The sequence below is a fragment of the Aotus nancymaae genome, unplaced genomic scaffold (genome assembly GCF_030222135.1).
Source record: "Aotus nancymaae isolate 86718 unplaced genomic scaffold, 86718_ANA_hifiasm-v0.15.2.pri h1tg000004l, whole genome shotgun sequence".
In the NCBI taxonomy this organism is placed as follows: Eukaryota; Metazoa; Chordata; class Mammalia; order Primates; family Aotidae; genus Aotus; species Aotus nancymaae.
Genome location: NW_026988415.1, coordinates 68,546,852 through 68,572,141, shown reverse-complemented (window position 1 = coordinate 68,572,141; position 25,290 = coordinate 68,546,852). Strand labels below are relative to the sequence as shown.

The window sequence follows — 25,290 nt, the reverse complement described above, 5'->3', positions numbered from 1 at the left end:
GGTCTTAGACAAGACTGATTAAGTCTCTTTCCCTTGATGAGTTTGGTACTTGACCTTATTATATAAGCTAACCCTTCACATCTCTAGCTTTACAAATAAAAACCACAATGTTAAAGAACAATCCTGATTTTATATGGAACATTCATGCAAGTGAAAAATAATAATTATTTAGGCCGAGCTTCTTCCTCAGAGAAATACAGAGCTCTCCTCAGAAATGAGAAAAGAACTGGACTACATGATCAATTGGAAAGTCAAGACTTTCAAGAGGAAAATGCTCAGATGGCACATTAATCGTTGTGAGCTACGAGGCTCAGGCCTGTCCTTTAGATCCATGTTCTGGAAGCTCCTAGTGACTCTAGAAGTTCTTTTATTCTTTTTTTGAGACTGAGTCTCACTCTATTGACCAGGCTAGAGAGCAGTGGTGCGATCTTGGCTCATTGCAATCTCTGCCTCCTGGGTTCAAGCGATTCTCATGCCTAAGCATCCCGAGTAGCTGGGATTACAGGCACCTGCCACCACACTCGGCTAATTTTTTATATTTTTGGTAGAGATGGGGTTTCACCATGTTGGCCAGGCTGGTCTCAAACTCCTGACCTCAAATGATCTGCCCACTTTGGTCTCCCAAAATGCTGGGATTACAGGTGTAAGCCACCATGCCCAGACACTCTAGAAGTTCTAAGCCTCACATCAGAGCAGATTTCTAATTCACTACGAATTTTGAGAAACTTCATCTGGCAGATATGATTTGAGAGGGTAAAGGGGTCAGATTCAATGCCTTTTAGAGACTCTTATAGCCCAGTAAGATATTTGGTGGAATAAAGTTTACAATTAACATTCATTTCAGAGGCATCCTGGACTCAACCTGTCCCAACTTTGTGGGCATTGAAAACCCATAGTAATAACAGAGGACTACCAGGAGGGATATTATATACTATAATTAAATTCCCTTACCATTTTCTTTGACCCCATTAATCAGAGTGTTTTCTCCGTTGGCTGAGGCAACAATAGCCTTATCTTGTTGGTTATCCATGAATGTAACCTCTTATTGTTTCATTCCAAGTCCAAATGCTGTCCAACCTGCATATTTCAAATATATAATATCAGTCATTAAATTTGTTTTATTTTGTGTTTTATAGGTTATTTCAGCTAGAAGAGTCTTAAAAGGCTCACTGGGATTTACCTGTTTCCAAACTGACTTCATCACTGCTATTGTTTTTGTTTCACAATTTATACCTACCATATAAAGTCAATTTGGAAACTCACACTTCATTCATACATCCTAGATCCTTCCATCACCTCTGGACTACCATACTATTCAAAACTGAAATCTGAGGCAGCACACAAACTTATCCCTTCCTCCAAATACTAACACATTTAACCTAATCATCGTTGCCTGATTAAGAAGGACACAAAGCAAAGTACAGACTAACCTGAGATAAGGTGTGTTTGTATGTGTGTGTTTGTGTGTGGCAATTAACTTTATTTTTATTTGCCTCATTTCTATTTCAAATGATCAGATGCTCTTCAAAAACAAGGCAATTCATACATATACACACACATACATCATATTCAGATTTTCTCTTTCTGTGCCTTGCAATTTGACTGCTAAGAGTGAAGGAGGTAGAGAATTTCTTGGTTTCTCAACTTTCAGGACTTTAACTTGAACACTGACAAGTATTCCTCCAAACCCACAGCAAGATTTTTAAAAAATGTGATTACAAAGAAGATTAGATTTTCTGAAAAGGCCCTAGCATGGTCTGACATTTTTAGGGCATAGTATATATATCTATCTATAGCTCCTCAGCTCCTGCCCACCTACCTGAGTGGTATTTACATGGAAAATGATAGGCGATGAGAAGGTGATATCTGCCACATGCCACTACAACATCCAGCCCGCCCCCTGTCCCTAGATCTCCCCAGCTGAGCGCATGCTACTAATAGTCAAGCAGCTATTATAAGAATCTCAATTGTATAGTCGTTTATCCTAATGCATGCATATACTATTAAAAGTAGGTCCAGCATCGAGAAACAAGAAGCAGTAACAGTTTCACATGATTCAATCTATAAGATATCTTAGCCATCTGGGCCTATTTCCTTATCTATAAAATATGAAGACTGTATTAGGCAGTCTCTCAGTTTTAAAAATGTTAGATGACTCTGGGTTTCCCCTAACGCTTATATATTAAAATTGCCACATTTTCTTCTCATTTTACATGAGATCTGATTTGATTCATAGGCAATAAACCATGGGTGCCAGGGAAAAGAGAAAAAATATGCTTACTTGTATTTACACAGAAAAGGGATAGAGAGTTTTAAAAGATGGAGAAGAGTGGATAGTAATGTTCAAGTCCCCACCCTTTGTCAAGGAGGGCTCATTTGTAACATAACTGAATGAACAGATTGGATAGCTGCCTCTGCTTCAAAGAGGACCCTATGAATCAGATGGAATCATACTGCCATCATGGATTACTCTGTGCATTTTTGTTTTGGAGTTCAGTAGAACTTCAAGTATCATTTACCCCTCTTTTTCCCCTTCACTAAGTTCATCTTGGCAGGAACTTGATAAGTGGTAAATTACCTTTAGATTTCAATTATCTAATGTCTTCTTATCCCTTATGTCTATAGTTAACTACAAGCAAGTCCATTTTTATCACCAGGAAGACCAAGATATGGAAAGAGAGACTGTGACAGCCAAGGTTGTAAAACAATATAATGATAGATCTACGAAAAAACCCCCAAGTCTCCTGACCAAGAGACCAGGTGTTTTTTTCTTAAAACACAAAATGCCATCTCCATAACTCTTGCCATTTCCAACCCCTGACCAAAACAGGGCTAGAGAAATACAAGTTTCCACATGTTACTGATTTGTACTTCTACCTTTTCAGGTAGAAAAATAAAAGAACAGCTGCCACATATAAGCATTGATTATTAGTAAAAATTGATGTATCATGAAATATATATAGGAACAATATGCTTAGGTATCAACAATTATCTAATCTTTTTTTTTTTTTTTTGAGATAGAGTCTCACTCCATCACCCAGGTGGAGGAGGGCAGTGGCGTCTCCAGAGTTCAAGCAATTCTTGTGTCTTAGCCTCCCAAGTAATTGGAATTAATGGGTGTGCACCCCCACACCCAGCTAACTTTTGTATTTTCAGTAGAGATGGGGTTTCACCATGTTCGCCAGGCTGGTCTTGAACTCCTGGCCTCAAGTGATCCACCTACTTTAGCCTCCCAAAGTGCTGGATTACAGGCATGAGCCACCATGTCTGGCCAATTATCCAGTCTTTTCAGACAGGACAAGAACACTACGTCAGGAGACATATTAGTGCTGCTGTAACTTTAGTCTGGGATGTTATTTCTCTAAGAAAATAAATTTCCTCTAATGGAAAAATCTGGCCAAGCTCCCAGGATTTATGACTCTGAAGTAAAAGGAATCTTATGGGGCTGAGAATAGAGAGGAGATATACTTTGGCAAGAGAAAAAGAAGAGGTAGAGTGGGGGCATGGGAGCTTGGACGTATAATTAATTACCTCATAAGTGTGGTTATATTAGGTTCCCATTTTATTGGAAAGGGGAAAACTGAGTATCACAGATATTAACTTAGTGATTATCAATAATTTGGGCCTTTGTTCTCCAGAATTAGTAGGCTAGACCCAGAGCAGACAATCCTTTAGTGCTTTCCTATAACTTTTCAAATCTCAGCTATAAACAGGACAACCAAAGGTACATATTTTCCTACATATCTATTTACTAATTCCTTGGCTGTTTATAAAAATAATTTTGGGGAGGAATTATGATTTCTTATAGTTCCAATACAAACAGCTCTGGGCTTGCTTTAGCTTTCCCCCACAGATCAGCATTTTAGGACAGTAAATTAGGTGGGGTTTTAACATCAATTTTGAGCTAAAATTGATTAACGCTTTTGGAAGAACGTACAACAAATTGCTTTGCTGATCACAGTAAATTACACAGTGTAATGGCATTAAAATAACATTAGCATGGAGATAGTATTTTGAAGCAAGGAAATGCTCCATTAAACTGGAAAAGCAATCTCTCCTATTTGCCCTTCTCCTCAGGGCCTGAGAAAGGCTCATAGATCCTGTCCCAATAGGCTGCTATCCTCTTTCCCACAGGCCTTGAAGTCCCAGGTCTCAGAGTCTAGATGACCCACACCAGCATTTGTGTTGAGACTGTCCCTGGCTTTTCCCAACTGGGGAAAAAAAATCAAGGCAAGAAAGTAAGTCATGTTTTTGCCTATGGGCGTGGGGCAATATAGGCTTTAGAGTTTGATTAGAGCCAATCTCTGGGATGCCAGTTTAAATCAATTCATCAGAATTATTAGTACAACCTGTGATCATGGTACTGTATCAGGTACAGCATAGAAAAGACAGATAAATGAAGCTAGATCTCTGTTCTCAAGATGCTCAGAGTCTAGAGGGGAAAAGCAAGCTATAGACAAACTGTAAGTATAATACATTGAAAGAGAGGCAGAAAGTTTCTATGGGGATCCAAAATAGAGGGAAATTATTCCAATTATAGAGAAGAGGGAGATTTGGGAAAGCTTCACTAAAAGCAGCAACATTAAGGTGGACCTTGAAGGATGACCTTCTGGAAGTGAATATGGGGAAGTTCAGTAGAGAGAAAAATGTTCCAGGCAGAAGGACCTTCATAAAATCCTACAAGTCTCCCTCCCACACCAGTATATCTTCTAAACAACTGCTATAGAATCATAGCAAGTTGACAAGTTACCTTAAAACTTTCTGTTTTGTTTTGCAAAATATTCTCCTCAATAAATCCTCACCTTCTCCAGTTGTATCCTCTTTTCATTTTGTTCACTTCCCCCTATGCTCCCAAATAGTCTAATGCTCTCTGCTCCCTTAATATTATACCACTTGTTTTTGCTTCTGGGTGTCTTCCACTTGATATTCTCTTTGTTTGGAATGCCTGTCCCCTTTTCCCATTCCTTCCCTTCCTTCCTTTCCCAACCTCCGTTCACCTCTCTGTCCTCTTCCCTACTCAGTTTTTCCTTGACACAGTCATTGACTCTCTACTCCAAACAAAATTAGTCTCTGTCATTCTCTGTATTCTTAAACACTTTTAATCTCCTCTGTGTTCATCATCTTATACAAGTTTTACTACTTTGTATCTGATACCCTCCAAAGACTAAGCACCAACATCCCCAACTCCATAGGGCCTAACTCACATAGTGCTTTAACATGGAATGTACTTCATAAAAATTGGTTAAACAATGATGTTGAATGGTAGGAAAAGATGGGGGAGAATTTAGGGAATAGTAAGTGTCTGGCTGAAATAGGCACAAATAAGAAAATATAGTGGAAAGATAAACCGAAGTATACTGTGGAAGCCAACTAAATTGTAATTCAGGAGGATGCTGAAGGGTTTTGAGTAGTGAAGAATATTAGGACCAGTGAAAGTAGGAGAGACAGAGGGTAGGGAGATAGGAAAAATGTTCAGGTGTGAGATGTCAAAAAGATTAGAATTCAGGAGGAGGAAATAGGAATGGATAGGAGATGTTAGACATAAGCAGAACTACATAAGTGTGCTGTACAGACCTGGAAGATGATTTAGATGTGACAGGTAAGGGAGCAGTAGTCAGAATATATAGAGAAAAAAGAGATCAAACAGTTAATAGATTATTGTGAAGGAAGAATGGGTGGTTGGATTCCAGACCAGAGTAGCCTCAGATATATTGGTGTCAGATATTCTTGCGAATAAAGGAAGGCCAATATGAAGACCAACTGTCAGGTCTAACATGTTTAATGAAGCTGACCAGGACCTTAGCTGTCACACTGTAAATAAAGTAACTGACCAGCAAACTGTTACAGATGGGGAATCTACAGGTTGGGTTAGGGACTGTAATGAAGCAAGGAGATGGTACTGTTATAGGAAATAGAACCACAGACAGTTTTCCAAGCTAGCCCAGCTAGCTCTATGTAGTCTGATTCTTCCCAGTCTAGCTATAGTCAGTATAATGGATGGCAGAATCAGCAACTGTACGGGGAGCACATTCTGATCCATAATTCTGCTTGGCTAATTCTATTTTCGGATACCTACCAGGATTTTAAGACCCTAAGCTAGAATTACGGAGGTATGATGATGTTAAGTAGAGAAAACATGCTTAAATGAGCAAAGATACAAGTTTTTTAAATATTAAGGGTGAGAAAGACATCAAAAAGATATTACCACAGCTATATTCTAAAGTATTATATATATCTCTTAAACATAAGACCTAACTCCATAACAACCCTAGAAGAAAACCTATGCAATACCATTCAGGACATAGGCATGGGCAAGGACTTCATGACTAAAACACCAAAAGCAATGGCAACAAAAGCCAAACTTGATAAATGATATCTAATTAAACTAAAGAGCTTCTGCACAGCAAAAGAAACTATCATTAGAGTGAACTGGCAACAAACAGAATGGGAAAATTTTTTTGCAATTTACCCATGTGACAAAGGGCTAATATCCAGAATCTACAAGGAACTTAAATTTACAAGAAAACAAAAGCAACCCCACAAAAAGTGGGCAAAGGATAGGAACAAACACTTCTTAAAAGAAGACATTTGTGCAGCAAACAAACAAACATATGAAAAAAAGCTCATCATCACTGGTCATTAGAGAAATGCAAATCAAAACCACATTGAGGAAGATGGCCAAATAGGAAAAGCTCTGGAGTGCAGTTCCCAGCAAGAACAATGCAGAGGGTGAGTGCCCACTGCATTTCCAAACAAATTTTCACTGCCCACGGACCAGGAGATTCCCGGGCCGAAAAGTGCCACCAGTTTTCAGCACAGTGGTCTCAGCTAGTGCTGGGTTGCCAGCACACAGAAACTCACACAAATCTGGGCAGCCATTTCAACTGGCGCCTGGAATGCCTGGGAGACAGAGCCACCCATTCAACTGAAAGGGAGGGGGCAGAGACAGGGAGCAAGGCAATCTGGCTCAGTGGGTACCATCCCCACAAAACACGTAATCTGAAGTGCTCTGAATTGAGAATTTCACAGCAAGTGCAGCTGGACCCAGGACAGTCCAGCTCAGTGGTGGGAAGGGCGACCACCACTACTGAGGAAGTCTGCCACTACCAACACAGTTCACAAAACAGCTGGGCAGAGCCTGCAGCAGCTCAGCAACACTTCTGCTGGCAGACTGTGACTAGACTACCCCGTGTGGGGTGGGTCAGGGCATCTATGAAAAAAGGCAGCAGCACAACAGTAACTTATAAATAAAGCTGACTTTCCTAGGACAGAGGACCTGGGAAAAGAGGTGGTTATGAGTTCCACTGCAGCAGACTTAAACGTACCTGCCCAGCAGCTCTGAATGAACAACGGAGCTCACAGCTCAGCATTTGAGCTCCTATAAAGGACAGACTGTCTCCTCAAGCAGCTCCCTGACCCCCGTATATCCAAAGAGTCACCTCATAAAGGAGAGATCAGACTGACAACTGGCGGGTATCCTTCTGGGACAAAGATAGCAGAAGAAGAAACTGGTAGCAACCCTCACTGTTCTGCAGCCACTGCAGGTGATCCCCAGGCAAGCAGGGACTGGAGTGGACCTCAGCAGTCCTACAGCAGAGGCCCCTGAATGTTAGAAGGAAAACTAAGAAACAGAAAGAAACAACCTCATCATCAACACATTGGACGTCCACTCAGAAATCCAATCTGAAAGTCAACAACTACAAAGACAACAGGTGGATAAATCCACAAAGATGGGAAGAAAGCAGTGCAAAAAGGATGAAAACACCCGAAACAAGAATGCCTCTCCTCCTACAAGGGATCACAACTCCTCACCAGCAAGGGAAAAAGGCTAGATAGAGAATGAGTGTGATGAATTGGCAGAATCAGGCTTCAGAAGGTGGGTAAAGAAACTTCACTGAGCTAAAAGAACATGTTCTAACCCCATGCAAAGAAACTAAGAACCTTGAAAAAGATTTGACGAAATGCTAATGAGAATAAACAACTTAGAGAAGAATATAAGGGAATTGATGGAGAACTTTGCGAAGCATACACAAGTTTCAACAACCGAATTGACCAAGCAGAAGAAAAGATATCAGAGGTCGAAGATCAACTCAATGAAATAAAACGAGAAGGTAAGATTAGAGAAAAACGGGAAAAAGGAATGAACAAAGTCTCCAAGATATATGGGACTATGTGAAAAGACCTAATCTACGTTGGATAGGTGTACCTGAATGTGATGGAGAGAACGAATCCAAGCTGGAAAATACTCTTCAGATATTATCCAGGAAAACTTCCTCAACCTAGCAAGGCAGGCCAATATTCAAGTCCAGGAAATACAGAGAACACCACAAAGATATTCCTCAAGAAGAGCAACCGCAAGGCACATAATCATCAGATTCACCAGGGTTGAAATGAAGGAGAAAATGCTAAGGGCAGCCAGAGAGAAAGGTCAGGTTACCCACAAAGGGAAGCCCATCAGACTCAGAGCAGATCTCTCAGCAGAAATCCTACAAGCCAGAAGAGAGTGGGGGCCAATATTCAACATCCTTAAAGAAAAGAACTTTCAACCCAGAATTTCATATCCAGCCAAACTAAGCTTCATAAGTGAAGGAAAAATAATATCCTTTGCGAACAAGCAAGTACTCAGAGATTTCATCACCACCAGGCCTGCTTTACAAGAGCTCCTGAAGGAGGCACTAAACACAGAAAGGAACAACCAGCACCAGCCACTCCAAAAACATACTAAATGGTAAAGAGCATCAACACAATGAAGAAACTGCATCAACTAATGGGCAAAACAGCCAGCTAGCATCAAAATGGTAAGATCAAATTCACACATAACAATATTAACCCTAAATGCAAATGGGCTAAATGCCCCAAGCAAAAGACTCAAACTGGCAAATTGGATAAAAAGCCAAAACCCATCAATGTGCTGTATCCAGGAAACCCATCTCACATGCAAGGATACACAAAGGCTCAAAATAAAGAGATGGAGGAAGATTTACCAAGCAAATGGAGAGCAAAAAAAAGCAGGAGTTGCAATTCTCATCTCAGATAAAATAGATTTTAAAGCAACAAAGATCAAAGAGACAAAGAAGGACATTACATAATGGTATAAAGATCAATGCAACAAGAAGAGCTAACGATTCTAAATATATATGCACCCAATACAAGAGCACCCAGATACATAAGGCAAGTTCTTAATGACTTACAAAGAGACTTAGACTCCCACACATTAATAGTGGAAGACTTTAACACCCCATTGTCAATATTAGACAGATCAACGAGACAGAAAATTAGTAAGGATATCCAGGACTTGAACTCAGACCTGGAACAAGCAAACCTAATAGACATTTACAGAACTCTCCACCCCAAATACACAGAATATACATTCTTCTCAGCACTACATCACACCTACTCTAAAATTGACCACATAATTGGAAGTAAATCACTGCTCAGCAAATGCAAAAGAACGGAAATCATAACAAACAGTCTCTCAGACCACAGTGCAATCAAGTTAGAACTCAGAATTCAGAAACTAACTCAGAACCACACAGCTTCATGGAAACTGAACAACTGGCCATTGAATGTTGACTGGATAAATAATGAAATGAAGACAGAAATAAAGATGTTCTTCGAAACCAACAAGAATGAAGACACAACATACCAGAATCTCTGGGACACATTTAAAGCAGTCTCTAGAGGAAAGTATATAGCAATAAATGCTCACATGAGAAATAAGGAGAGATCTAAAATCGACACCCTATCATCAGAATTGAAAGAGCTAGAGGAGCAAGATCAAAAAAACTCAAAACCTAGCAGAAGACAAGAAATAACTAAGATCAGAGCAGAACTGAAGGAGATGGAGACACAAAAAACCCTTCAAAAAATCAACAAATCCAGGAGCTGGTTTTTTGAAAAGATCAACAGAATAGACAGACCACTAGCCAGATTAATAAAAAAGAAAAGGGAGAATAACCAAATAGATGCAATAAAAACCGATAAAGGGGATATCACCACAGATTCCACAGAAATTCAAACCATCATCAGAGATTATTACAAACAACTCTATGCACATAAACTTGTAAACCTGGAAGAAATGGATAAATTCCTGGACAGTTCCCTCCTCCCAAGCCTAAACCAGGAAGAAGTCGAAACCCTGAGTAGACCAATAACAAGGTCTGAAGTCGAGGCAGCAATTAAGAGCCTACCACCCAAAAAAAGCCCAGGCCCAGATGGGTTCACAGCCGAATTCTACCAGACATACAAAGAGGAGCTGGTACTATTCCTTCTGAAACTATTCCAAACAATAGAAAAAAAGAGGGAATCCTTCCGAAATCATTTTATGAGACCATCATCATCCTGATACCAACAGCCGGCAGAGACCCAACAATAAAAAGGAAACTTCAGACCAATATCCAAGATGAACACAGATGCAAAAATCTTCAACAAAATACTGGCAAACCGATTGCATCAACACATCAAAAAGGTTATCCATCACGATCAAGTAGACTTCATTCCAGGGATGCAAGGCTGGTTCAACATATGCAAGTCTATAAACATAATTCACCACATAAACAGAACCAAAGACAAAAACCACATGATTATCTCAATAGATGCAGAGAAGGTCTTTGACAAAATTCAACAGCACTTTATGCTAAAAACTGTCAATAAACTAGGTATTGATGGAACCTATCACAAAATAAGAGAAGCTATTCACGACAAACCTACAGCCAATATCATACTGAATGGGCAAAAACTGGAAGCATTCCCTTTGAAATCTGGCACTAGACAAGGATGCCCTCTCTCACCACTCCTATTCAATATAGTACTGGAAGTTCTAGTCAGAGCAAGAAAAAAAAGAGTATTCAATTAGGAAAAGAGGCATTCAAATTGTCTCTATTTGCAGACAACATGATTGTATATTTAGAAGACATTTTCATCTCAGCCCAAAATCTCCTGAAACTGATAAGCAACTTCAGCAAAGTCTCAGGATACAAAATCAATGTGCAGAAGTCACAAGCATTTCTATACACCAATAGCAGGCTAATAGAGAGCTAAATCATGAGCAAACTCCCATTCACAATTGCTACAAAGAGAATAAAATACCTAGGAATACAACTAACAAAGGATGTAAATGACCTCTTCAAGGAGAACTACAAACCACTGCTCAAAAAATAAGAGAGGACACAAACAGATGGGGAAACATTCCATGCTCACAGTTAGGAAAAATCAATATTGTGAAAATGGCCACACTGCCCAATGTAATTTATAGATTCAACGCTATCCCCATCAAGCGACCAATGACCTTCTTCACAGAACTGGAAAAAACCACCTTAAACTTCATATGGAACCAAAAGAGAGCCCACATAGCCAAGACAATCCTAAGCAAAAAGAGCAAAGCCGGAGGTATTATGCTACCTGATTTCAAACTATACCACAAGGCTACAGTAATCAGAACAGCATAGTACTGGTACCAAAACAGAAATACAGACCAATGGGACAGAACAGAGGCCCTGGAGGCAATGCCACACATCTACAACCATCTGATCTTTGGCAAACCTGACGAAAACAAGCAATGCGGACAGGACTCCCTGTTTAATAAATGGTGTTGGGAAAACTGGCTAGCAGTGTGCAAAAAGCAGAAACTGGACCCCTTCCCAACACCTTACACTAAAATTAACTCCAGATGGATTAAAGACTTAAACATAAGACCTAACACCATAAAAACCCTAGAAGAAAACCTAGGCAAAACCATTCAGGACGTAGGCATAGGCAAGGACTTCATGATTAAAACACCAAAAGCATTGGCAACAAAAGCCAAAATAGACAAATGGGAGCAAATTAAACTCCAGAGCTTCTGTACAGCAAAAGAAACAATCATTAGAGTGAACCAGCAACCAACAGAATGGGAAAAAGCTTTTGCAATCTACCTAATCTGACAAAGGGCTAATATCCAGAATCTACAAAGAACTAAAACAGATTTACAAGAAAAACACAAACAAACCCATCCAAAATTGGGAGAAGGATATGAACAGACACTTTACAAAAGAAGACATATATGAGGCCAACAAACATATGAAAAAATGCTCAACATCACTGGTCATTAGAGAAATGCAAATCAAAACCACTTTGAGATACCATCTTACGCCCGTTAGAATGGTGATCATTAAAATATCAGGAGACAGCAGATGCTGGAGAGGATGTGGAGAAATAGGAACATGTTTACACTGTTGGTGGGAGTGTAAACTAGTTCAACCGTTGTGGAAGGCAGTGTGGCACTTCCTCAAGGACCTAGAAATAGAAATTCCATTTGACCCAGCAATCCCATTACTGAGTATATGCTCAAAGGATTATAAATCATTCTATTATAAAGACACATGCACACGTATGTTCATAGCGGCACTGTTTACAATAGCAAAGACCTGGAACCAACCCAAATGCCCACTGACGATAGACTGGACAAGGAATGTTTGGCACATATACACCATGGAATACTATGAATCCATAAAAAATGATGAGCTTCTGTCCTTTGTAGGGACATGGATGAACCTGGAAATCATAATTCTCAGCAAACTGACACAAGAATAGAAAATCAAACACTGCATTTTCTCACTCATGGGCGGGTGTTGAACAATGAGAACACATGGATACAGGGAGGGGAGCATCACACACTGGGGTCTGTTGCGGGGGGCAAGGGAGGGACAGTGGGGTGGGTGGGGAGGTCGTGGAGTGATAACATGGGGAGAAATGCCAGATGTAGGTGACGGGGGGATGGAGGCAGAAAACCACATTGCCATGTGTGTACCTATGAAACAATCCTGCATGATCTGCACATGTACCCCAGAACCTAAAGTACAATTAAAAAAAAAAACACATTGAGATACCATCTCATGCCAGTTACAATGGCAATCATAAAAAATCAGGAGACAACAGATGCTGGAGGGGATATGGAGAAATAGGAACGCTTTTACACTGTTGGTGGGAGTGTAAATTAGTTCAACCATTTTGGAAGACAGTGTGGCAACTCCTCAAGGATCTAGAACTAGAAATACCATTTGACCCAGCAATCCCATTACTGGGTATATACCCAAAGGATTATAAATCATTCTATTATAAAGACACATGCACATGTATGTTTATTATGGCACTGTTCACAAGAGCAAAGACTTGGAACCAACCCAAATGCCCATCAGTGATAGACTGGATAAAGAAAATGTGGCACATATACATCATGGATTACTATGCAGCCACATAAAAGGATGAGTTCATATCCTTTGCAGGGACATGGATAAAGCTGGAAACCAGCATTTTCAGCAAACTGACACAAGAACAGAAAACCAAACACCACAAGTTCTCACTCGTAAGTGGGTGTTGATGAATGAGAACACATGTACACAGGGAGGGGAATATCAGACACTGGGCCCTGTTGGGGGGTGGGGAGGCTAGGGGAGGGATAGCAGGGGGTGGGGGATAGGGGACGGATAGCATTAGGGGAAATATCTAATGTAGATGATTGGGTGATGGATGCAGCAAACCACCAAGGCACATGTATACCTAAGTAACAAACCTGCACATTCTGCACATGTACCCTAGAACTTAAATTATAATGAAAAACATCTAAAAAAAGAAAAAAGAATTCTATGTATCTGAAAAATACAATATGACTCTATTAAATATTTCCTCTTTCATGATAAGGATTCCAAAATTCTGGCTGGGTGTAGTGGTTCACACGTGTAATCCTAGCACTTTAGGAGGTCGAGGTGGACCGATTGCTTGAGCTCAGTATTTTGAGACCAGCCTGGGCAACGTGGTGAAACACTGTCTCTACAAAAAAGACAAAAAAATTAGCCAGGCATGGTGGCACGTGCCTGTAGTCCCAGCCACTTGGTGGGCTGAGACAGGAGGATTGCTTGAACACCGGAGGTTGAGGCTGCAGTGAGCTGAAATAGTGCCACTGCACTTATGCCTGGGGGAAAAAGTGAGACCCTGTCTCAAAAAAAAATTCAGAAATTCAACAGATATGCACAAAAAAACTCATATAGAAGTGGCGATACTGTATAATGGACAGAGTACAATCATTAGCAAGGTATCCTCAGACAAGCTCCCTCCCCTCTTTGGTACTTAGTTTTACTAGCTATACAATAAGGGAAAAATACTAGATTATATCTAAGGGTTCTTTTTGTTCTGAATGTGTTTATATAAGGACTGTATCTTAATCTATAATTCATTTAATTTCTTTCTTTTCTTTTCGAAACAGAGTCTTGCTTTGTCGCCCAGGCTGGAGTGCAGTGGCACGATCTCAGCTCACTGCAACCTCCGCCTCCCAGGTTCAAGCGATTCTCCTGCCTCAGGCTCCCCAGTCAGGCCTCCACCACCACATCTGGTTAATTTTTGTATTTTTAGTTGAGACGGGGTTTCGCCATGTTGGCCAGGGTGGTCTGGAACTCGTGACCTCAGGTGATCCGCCGGTCTCAGCCTCCCAAATTGCTAGGATTACAGGGGTGAGGCACTGCACCCCGGCCTAAGTTTTCATCTTTAAAATTGAAATTAATTATATGTACAAGAAAAAATTGACATGCAAGAAGAAATTCTGATTTAAGTTTTGTGTGATACCGAGATGAGCCTGAGGAACTATTTATTTCCTTCCATCTCATGTCCTTTCCTGTATCCCTCTGATTTGTATACATACATACCCCAATCCTGTCAGGGGTAGCAAGTAGGGTGCTACTGGTGGTGACAGAGCTCTGTATGTTTCACCTGCCTTCATTTTTGGCAGCCACCAATCTAAGAGGAACCCTGTTTGCCATCATGTTCCTTGGCAGAAATGGTAGTGGCTGCATTTTTGTCCTAGCTCAGTGACTCAACATTTGGGTCTCTCTTCCTCTTCTTTTCTTCCTCACCCTTCCAGTTTTATCTGTACCATCTTTGTGACATCACTCTAAAGAAATTTTCAAGAAGAGCAGGTGCATAAGACCATGAATCAATGAGAAAGCACATACAAATGCATTGTATATATTAATGCACTATACAAATGCTAGAAAACAATATTCATTAAGACCTGAATTAGGGCTAGAAAGAACAAGCAGAGGCACTAATAGGTTCAAGATAAGAATAGCCAGCCCTCTCACTAGTCTTAACTTTTAAACCTTAAAACTATACATAGCTCAACTTCACTGGCATATCTGAGTCCCTTTGCCTTTGTGAAAAAATTTTATTTTCAGGACTTCTGCCTGCTTTCTTTCTCAAATCTGAGGAAAGAATGATAGAAGAGTATAATCACTGTCAGGTGCGGTATTTCTTTCTAAAGAAAGTCGCTTTCTCCTTGACTCTAGACTCATATAGGCAGTATAATGGCATAGTAGGAACATCAACTTGGAAGACCCATTGGTGTGTGGAAGATGGCGAATACTTTGAAGAACGATGCCACTGTAGCCTAGGTCTTTTTGAGAATATATTTATATAAGGACTGTATCCTAATCAAAGAGTGCTTTTGTTGCCAGGCAGCACTGAGTTACATTTAATGCTTGAGTGCAGTAACTTTAGGCTAAATTATCTTTTGACTTTCTCCATATGGTTTCTAATCTCTTTTCTTATTACTAATTTATCCTGTTAATTGCATTTTAAAATGTTATTAAATTCTTTTCAGAAATATAATCACCAAACCACAGGGCTGGAAGGATCTTGGAAGATAGTCGCATCCCAAACTCCTGACTTTACAAATGGGGTAATCAAGTTGACACCCTTCAGGAAGATGCTGAAGATGCCCAGCTAGTTTTTGTATTTTTCGTAGAGACGGGGTTTCATCATGTTGGTCAGGCTGGTCTCCAACTCCTGACCTTGTGATCCGCCTGCCTTGGCCTCCCAAAGTGTTGGGATTACAGGGGTGAGCCACCGCACCCGGCCTAAATTTTTAATTTTTGTGAGTACATAGTAGTTCTTGCCTATTTATATGTGGGGAAAATACTTTAAGATAAGTTTGACAATCTGTCAAATAGTTTTACACCTCCTGTATAATTTTTATTCAACACAGGAAAGGAAAATTTCAATAATCCCACAAAAGCACCCAGGAACCCAAACACACGTATTAATAAGGCCATATCCCCCCACCCCATTAGAAGCATTTTCCTCATACTCCTTTTATTTTCTACATGGGACAAGGAATGGGCTATCCAGAAGCAAGGGAAAGGGTAGAGGGATAATAAGAAGTTGGAATATCAGGAAAGAAGAGGGGTTGGGCCTAAGAATAAGTATGTTGCCATTCTAGTTAGAATTCTGTAATGGTCTAGCAATCATCTATCGCTATTAGCTCTCTATTCTGACCCCTCACAACTCATTACTGTTATCTATATCCAAGGGAGCAAAAGAGTCCACAGAGCACCATAGTTTGAAATAGTACACTAGGTGGCATCCAGCTCAAGCAAATCCTGGCTGATGCCCAAAGCCATACACATGGCATTCTGGGGATGCTGTGCTCATTAAAGTCTGCATAGGAAACACCCATTGCACCCGCAATTCCGAAGCACACATTTCTTAAACAACAATAGTCAGCTCTGCAGGACTTCTCCCAATTCTAACAGCCAAATCCACAGTAGGAGAGAACTTGTAAGGGCCAGGCTTCTGGAAGTTCACCTACTGATGGGCAAAACGAGTCCTGGAGAGGGTAAGGATGAACACTGTTTCCTGTAACTACAGTGACCATTTACCTTTCCTGTGCCAGGATCTGTGCTCATTTGCAACATCCAACCTGCCCCCTCCAATACAATAGCCACTAGTCATATGTAGCTATTTAAATTTAAATGTAAATAAATTAAAATAAAAACTTCAGTTCTTCAGTAATATTAGAAAAATTTCAAGTGCTCAGTAATCACATGTGGACACGTATTGGACAGAGAAGATACTGAACATTTTCATTATCACAGAAAGTTCTACTAGACAGTACTATTATCCTTACTTCCTAACTAACTAGGCACCTTGTCTATTTGGATGGGCTGGCCTAGCGTTTTATTATTTTATTTTATTTTTTTATTTTATTGGTCTCAAGTGCAGAGGATTGATGTCATCATATTCTGCAATTCATCAGTGATCCAAGAAAAGCTTCCCTTTTGCCATTATTCATTTATTCTGGTTTATTTCCACAGTCTTTCTTAGGTAATCATTCTAATGTGGTAAATTGCTGGTATCTTAAATCCATGGAATATAGACTCTTGTCCTGTACTTCAATATTCTAACCTACCAGACTTATTCTTCGCTGGTAGTTAACCATTGTTCATTTTTTTTGCTTGGCTCTGATCTTGCATGAGGTTTGTTCCTTACTCTTAATTTCAAATAATACGTTTCCATTGATCTTTGGTCTTGATTATCTAGACTCAGGTTATTAGCTCCCAAAGTCCCTTATCTCTTTTGTTTATTTCTGACTCTTCCTACATCTTTTCTCTGCCTTGCTGCCACTCAAGATTCAGTGTTACAGGTAGTTTCTTGACTAAAGTTTTCTCCGAGCAGTTGGGTGTTGGGAACTTTATGGAGACAATGTTGCTATACTGACAGCTGGAGATGTCCAGGGCCTGATGGGAAGTTTCATGTTCTCTGTTAGCTTGACACACTAGGGAAATAACCTTTCAATCCAGTGCAGCATGTTTCATTTATTGTCGTGTTACCCAGTTCGAAGATGTTATGAAAAACATCCCCAGAGAGACTTAACATTTGAAAAACCTCCTGAGTTTGAACTTAATTCAACTATTCCAGAAGGCTAAAACAATGGAAGATGACCTTTTAGGCACTTTGTATGCCAGGCACTGCTAGGCCAGATAATGTCATGCCAAGTTAGAATGTCTGTCTCTGGGGGAAGAGGAGCATGGGTGGGAAGAAGGGGTTGTGGGTATTATTTTAATTAAAATCATCTTTCGGTGCTAAGGATCTAACATAAAAAATTAATAATCTACAGAGACACAAAGACAGGATTGAGCAGGGGAAACATGATGTCATTAAGATGGCAGAAACAGAATGAATGTATGTTCGAATGAACTTTGATAAGTGATACAGACAAATTGGAGCTCATTTAGATGAAAAAGTCTAGAACAAGAGGACTCAAAATTGATTTTTTAAAAACTTACATTAGGTTCAGGGATACATATGTAAATCTGTTATATAGGTAAACTCATACTATGAGGTTTTGTTGTACAGTTTATTTTGTCACCCAGGGACAATGACTAGTACTCAATATTTACTTTTTCTGATCCTTTTCCTCCTCCCTCCCTCCACTCTCAAGTAAGTCCCAGTGATGTTACCCTATTTGCATCTGTGTATTCACATCATTTAGCTCCCACTTCTAAATGAAAACAAGTGGTATTTGGTTTTCTGTTCCTGCATTAGATTGCTAAGGATAATGGCCTCCATCTCCATCAATGTCCCTGCAAAGGACATGACCTCATTCTTTTTTATGGCTGCATAGTATTCCATGATGTATATGTACCACATTTTCTTTATCCTATCTGCCACTGATGAGCATTTAGGTTGATTCCAAGTCTCTGCTATTGTGAATAGTGCTGCAATGAACATACGTATGCATGTGTCTTTATAACAGAATGATTTATATTCCTTTGTGTATATACCCAGCCATGGGATTGTTGGCTTGAATGGTAAGTCTGTTTTTAGCTCTTTTAGGAATTACCACACTACTTTCCACATTGGTTGAATTAATTTACCCTCCCACCCAGTGGATAAGCGTTGCTTTTTCTCTACAACCTCACCAGCATCTGTTATTTTTGACTTCTCAATTGTAGCGATTCTGACTGGCATGAAATGGCATCTCACTGTGGTTTCAATTTGCACTTCTCTAATGATCAGTGATGCAGAGCTTTTTTTTAATATGATGGTTGGCTGTATGTATGTCTTCTTTTGAAAAGTGTCTATTCATGTCCTTTGCCCACTTTTTAATAGGGTTGCTTGTTTTTTTTTGTAAATGTGTTGAAATTCTTTAAAGATGCTGGATATTAGTCATTTGTCAGATGCATAGTTTGTAAAATTTCTCTCCCATTCTGTAGCTTGTCTGTTTACTCTGTTGATAGTTTCTATTGCTGTGCAGGAGCTCTTTAGTTTAATAGGTCCCATTTGTCAAATTTTGCTTTTGTTGTGGTTGCTTTTGGCATCTTTGTCATGAAATTTTTGTCCGTTCCTATGTCCAAAATGATACTGCCTAGGTTGTCTTTATCCTATCCAGGGATTTTATAGTTTTGGGTATTCAATTTAAATCTTTAATTCATCTTCAGTTGATTTTTGTATATAGTGTAAAGAAGGTGTCCAGTTTCAATCTTTTGCCTATAACTAGACAGTTATTCTAGCATTATTTATTGAATAGGGAGTCCTTTACCCATTGCTTGTTTTTCCCCACTGTGTTGAAGATCAGATAGTTATGTGTGAGAGGGCTTACTTCTGAACTCCCTTTTCTGTCCCATTGGTCTATGTCTCTGTTTTTGTACCAGTACCATCATGTTTTGGTTACTATATCCCTGTAGTATAGTTTGAAGTTGGGTAACCTTGGTGCCTCCAGCTTTGCTCCTTTTGCTTAGGATTGCTTTGGCTACTTGTGCTCTTTTTTTGGTTCCATATGAATTTTAAAATAGATTTTCTAGTTCTATGAAGAATGTCCCTGGTAATTTGATAGGAATATTACTGAATCTATGAATTGCTTTGGGCAGTATGGCCATTTTAATGATATTGATTCTTTCTTTCCATAGCATGGAATATTTTTCCATTTGCTTGTGTCATCTCTTTTTCTTTGAGCAGTGTTTTGTAATTCTCAGTGTACAGATCTTTTACCTCCCTTGTTAGCTGTATTTTTAGGTATTTTATTCTTTGTGTGGCAATTATGAATGGGTTTGCATTCCTAGTTTGGCTCTCAGCTTGGATGTTGTTAGCATACAGGAATGCTAGTGATTTTTGTACATTGATTTTGTAACCTAAGATTTTGCTGAAGTTGTTTATCAGCTGAAGGAGTTTGTGGGCTGAGACAATGAGGTTTTCTAGATACAGAATCATGTCACCTGCAAATATAAATAGTTTGACTTCCTCTCTTACTATTTGGATGCCCTTTATTTCCTTCTCTTGTCTGACTACTCTGGCCAGTATTCCTATTCAATATGTTGAATAGGAATAGTGAGAGAGAACATCCTTGTCTTGTGCCAGTTTTCAAGGGAAATGCTTCCAGCTTTTGCACATTCAGTATGATGTGGGTTGTGGGTTTGTAATAGATGGCTCTCATTATTTTGAGGTATGCTCCTTCAATGTCTAGTTTATTGAGAGCTTTTAACATGAAAGGATGCTGAATTTTATCAAAAGCCTTTTCTGTATCTATTGAGATCATGTGGTTTTTTGTCTTTAGTTGTGTTTTTGTGATGAATCACATTTATTGATTTGTATATGTTGAACCTACCTTGCATCCCAAGGTAAAGCCTAGTTGATCATGATGGATTAGCTTTTTGATTGCTCCTGGATTCAGTGTGCAAGTATTTTGTTGATCATTTATGCATCAATGTTCGTCAGGGTTATTGGCCCTAAGTTTTATTCATTTATTTATTTGAGACAGAGTCTTACTCTGTCACCCAGGCTGGAGTGCAGTGGTGTGATCTTTGCACACTTCAACCTCCGCCTCTTGGGTTCAAGTGATTCTCCTGCCTCAGCCTCCTGAGTGGCTGGGACTACAGGAATGCACTACCATGCCTAGCTAATTTTTTTTTTTTTTGTATTTTTAGTAGAGATGGGGTTTCACCACTTTGGTCAGGCTGTTCTTAAACTCCTGACCTCAAATGATCCACCCACCTTGGCCTCTCAAAGTTCTGGGATTACAGGCATGAGTCACCATGCCCAGCCCAAAGTTTTATTTTTTTGTTTTGTCTCTGCCATCCTTTGGAGTAAGAATGCTGCTGGCCTCATAGAATGAGTTAGGGAGGCATCTCTACCCCTCCATTTTTTGGAATAGTTTTGGTAGGAATGTTACCAGCTCTTTTTTGTATATCTTGAAGAAATTGACTGTGAATCCATCTGGTCCTGGGCAATTTTTCAGTTGGTAGACTGTTTATTACTGATTCAATTTTGGAGCTTGTTACTTATTCCCTGTTCAGAAAATCAATTTCTTCCTGGTTCAGTCTTGGGATATGTGTTCAGGAATTTATCCATCTCTTCTAGGCTTTCCAGTTTGTGTCCATAGAGGTGTTTGTAGTAGTATCTGATGATTGTTTGTATTTCTGCGGTATCAGTGGTAACATCCTTTTTGTCATCTCTCATTGTGTTTATTTGGATCTTCTCTCTTTTATTATTTGTCTAGCTAGTGGCTTATCTATCTTAATAATTTTTTTCAAAAAACCAACTCCTGGATTCATTTCTCTTTTGAGTGGTTTTCTTGACCTCCTTCAGTTCAGCTCTGATTTTGGTTATTTCTTGTCTTCTGCTAGCTTTGGGGTTAGTTTGCTCTTGCTTCTATATTTATTTTAGTTGTGATGTCAGGTTGTTAATTTGAGATCTTTCTAACTTTCTGATGTGGGCATTTAGCACTGTAAATTGCTCTTTTAACACTGCCTTAGCTGTGTCCCAGAGACTCTAGTATGTTGTATATTTGTTTTATTAGTTTCAAGGAACTTCTTAAATTCTGCTTCAGTTTCATCATTTACTTAAAAGTCATTCAGGAGCAGGTTGTTTAATTTCCATGCTACTGCATGGTTTTTCACAATTTTTTTTTAGTCCTGATTGCTATCTTTTTTGTGCTGTTGTTTGAGAATGTGTTTGGTATATTCTGGTTCTTTTGCCTTTGCTGAGAAGTGTTTTGTGTCTGATTGTGTGGCTGATTATAGAATATGTGCCATGTGGCAATGAGAAGAATGTATATTCTGTTGTTTTGGGGTGGAGAGGTCTGTAGAGGTCTATCAGATCCATTTGGTCCAATGTTGAGTTCAGATCCTAAATATCTTTGTTAACTTTTTGCCTTGATGATCTGTCTAATACTGTCAGTCGTGTGTTAAAGTCTCCCACTATTATTATGTGGGAGTCTAGGTCTCTTTTTAGGTCTCTAAGAACTTGCTTTATAAATCTGGGTGCTCCTGTGATGGGTGCATATATATTTAGAAGAGTTTGGACTTCTCAATTAAACTTTGTACCATTATTTAATGCCCTTCTTAGTTTTTTTAAAAAGTCTTTGTTGGTTTAAAGTCTGTTTTGTCTGAAATTAGGATTGCAACCCCTGCTTTTTTCCTGATTTCCATTGCTTGGTAGATTTTCCTTCAACCCTTTGTTTTGAGCCTATAGGTGTCACTGTGTGTAAGGTGGATCTCTTGAAGACAGCATATCATTGGGTCCTGCTTTTTTATCCAGCTTATCACTCTGTGCATTTTAAATGAGGCATTTAGCCCATTTACATTCAAGATTTGGATTGTGGATTTGATCCTGTCATTATATTGTTAGCTGATTGTTATGCCTACTTGTTTGTGTGGTTGCTTTATAGTGTTATTGGTCACTGCACTTAAGTTTGTTTACATATTGGCTGCTAGCAGCCTTTCCTTTCCATATTTAGTGCTCTTTTCAAGATCTCTTGTAAGGCAGTTCTGGTGGTAATGAACTTCCTTAGCATTTGCTTATCTGAAAAGGACCTTATTTCTCCTTTGCTGAGGAAGCTTAATTTGTCTGGGTACAAAATTCTTGGCTGAAGACTTTTTTTTCTTTAAGAATGTTGAAGCTGAGTATGGTGGCTCATGCCTGTAATCCTAGCATTTTGGGAGGCTGAGGCGAGCAGATTGCCTGAGTTCAGGAGTTCGAGACCAGCCTGGGCAACATGGTGAAACCCCATATCTACTAAAAATACAAAAACAAAAATATTAGCCAGGTGTAGTGGTACACACCTGTAGTCCCATCTACTCAGGAGGCTGAGTCAGTAGAATCACTTGAACCTAGGAGGCAGAGAAGGCAGTGAGCCAAGATTGCACCACTACACTCCAGCTTGAGTGACAGAGTGAGACTCTGTCTGCAAAAAAAGAAAAAAAAAAAAAGAATGTATAGGTCCCCAGTCTCTTCCAGCTTGTAGGGTTTTTGCTGAGGGATCTGCTATTAGCCTGATGAGGCCCCCTTTCTAGGTGACCTGCCCTTTATCTCTAGCTGCCTTTAACATTCTTTCTTTCATTTTGACCTTGGAAAGTCTGATGACTACGTTCCTTGGGATGATCTTCTTGTGTTGAATTTTGCAGGGATTGTCTGTAGTCCCCAAATTTGACTGTTGGCATCTCTAGTAAGGTTGGCAAAGTTTTCATGTATGATATCTTGAAATATGTTTTCAAGTTGTTTGCTTTCTCCCCCTACCTTTCCAGAATGTCAATGATTTGTAGCTTTGCCCTCTTTACATAACCCCATATTGCTCAGAGGTTTTGTTTGTTCCTTTTTATTCTTTTTTCTTGATTTTTGTCTGTCTTATTTCAGAGATCCAGTCTTCAAGTTCTGAGATTCTTTCCTTAGCTTGGTCTAGTCTGCTGTTAATAGTTGTGACTGCATTGTGAAATTCTTGTCTTGTGTTTTTCAGTTCTATCAGATCAGTTAGTTTCTTTTTTAATTTTGACTATTTCATCTGTCAGCTCCTGTATCATTTGATTGTGATTCTGTTTCCTTAAATTGGGCTTTGGCATTCTCCTGAATCTCAATGATCTTCTTTCCTATCCAAATTCGGCATTCTATTTCTGTTATTTCAGCCAATTTAGCCTGGTTAAGAACCCTTGTTGGGGAACTAGTGTGATCATTTGGAGTACTAATGTGATCATTAGGAAGGCATAAGACACTCTAGCCATTTGAGTTGCCAGAGTTTTTACATTCGTTCTTTCTCATCTCTGTGTGTAGGTGTTCCTTTCACTGCTTGGTTGCCTCTGATTGAAGTGTTCAGGCAGGGGCAGGGTGGCTGTGCTGCAGTCCTAGGTCAAGTGGCCTTGCCTAGTGAGAAGTGAGGACTGCAACCTGCATGAAGAACAGCCTTTTCCATGAAGTGGGTGCTCTATGCTAGGGGTATTCTGGGGGTCTGCTCCAGTCCCTAGTCACTTCAGATTTCCCAGCACCTGAAGGTATTGACAGTGAAGGCTGTGAAACAGCAAAGATGGTGGCCTACCCCTCTCTCTGGGAGCTCTATCTCAGGCAGGTATAGACTTTTTGCTGGCCTGAGCACACCAGTAGGGGTGGTTGTAGATTTTGGTTGGGAGATTCTGCCCACTGAAGAGAAACAGGATCCAGCACCCATATGAAAAAGCAGTCTGGCTGATTCTTTGTAGAGCTGCTGTACCGTTTCAGTTGACTGCTCTACTCAGTCAACTGGAACAGCAAAGATGGCTACCCATCACTACCCTGGGAGCTCCATCCCAGGGAGGCTGAGAACCACTGCCAGCTGGAAAACACTGGCAAGCATGGGTAGTGACTCCAGTCAAAAGGTCCCACCCTATGAGGAGAAGTGGGGTGAGGGACCCATGTAAAAAAAGCTGTCTGACTGCTTTACCATAGGGTGGCTGCACTGAAGGGAACAACAGCTAAAGCTGTGAAACAGCAAAGATGGCAGCTTGCCCTCCCTCTGGGAGCTCTGTCTTAGGAAGGTGTAACACTGCTATTGGTGGCTGGTTAACATTCCAAGCCAGTGGGTCTTATCCTGCAAGGTTCCATGGAAGTGGGGTCTGCAGACCATCAGTGCTCAGCCTCCTGGATTCAGCCGCTTTTCTAGGGGTGTGTACAGGGCGGGGAGTCTAACCTCCAGCTTTGCCGGAGTTGCAGCCTCTTTTGCTGGGAAACCCAGATATCTAAAGCCCCCAGGGCTCCACGTGTGCCTGAGCAGCTGCTCTGCCAAAACTCCATATAGCTCTGTGTGTCAGACTGCAGGCCCTGGTGGAGTGGGTTCACTAAGGGATCTCATAACCCAAAGGTTGCAAAGATCCATAGGAAAAGCATGGGTCTTCAGCATTACTCACTCACTCACCACTTCCCTGGGTGAGCAAAGTTCCCCTGGCTCCATGTCACTCCTGGGTGGATGGTCATCCTGCTTTGCTTTTTCTCCATTCTCCCTGGGTTGGATTGTTTTCCTGATAAATCCTAATGCATGTACCTGGGTGTTTCAGTTGAAGGTGCTGTATTTGCTTGCCACTTCTTCTCTCCATGAAAGCAGCACACATTATCTGCTTCTAGTTGGCCATCTTGGCCAGCCTCCGCAAAACTGACATTTTGAGAAAATGTAAGAAATGTGCTTTCTGTCTTCAAATACCTAAAGAGCTATCACAAAAGAGTGAAATGAAATGTGTTTAGTTAGAC

At 40.1% G+C, this 25,290-nt stretch overlaps 1 protein-coding gene across 1 annotated transcript in view; it reads right to left on the bottom strand.

Moving 5' to 3' along the window:
- Positions 1-25,290, bottom strand: part of NEXMIF (neurite extension and migration factor) — a 211,240-nt gene that overhangs the window by 11,686 nt on the left and 174,264 nt on the right. Inside the window, exon 2 of the mRNA XM_012455782.3 lies at positions 952-1,077. Within this exon, the coding sequence (XP_012311205.1) occupies positions 952-1,030 (79 nt within the window). The 5' untranslated portion in view covers positions 1,031-1,077. The remainder of the gene's footprint in view (positions 1-951; positions 1,078-25,290) is intronic.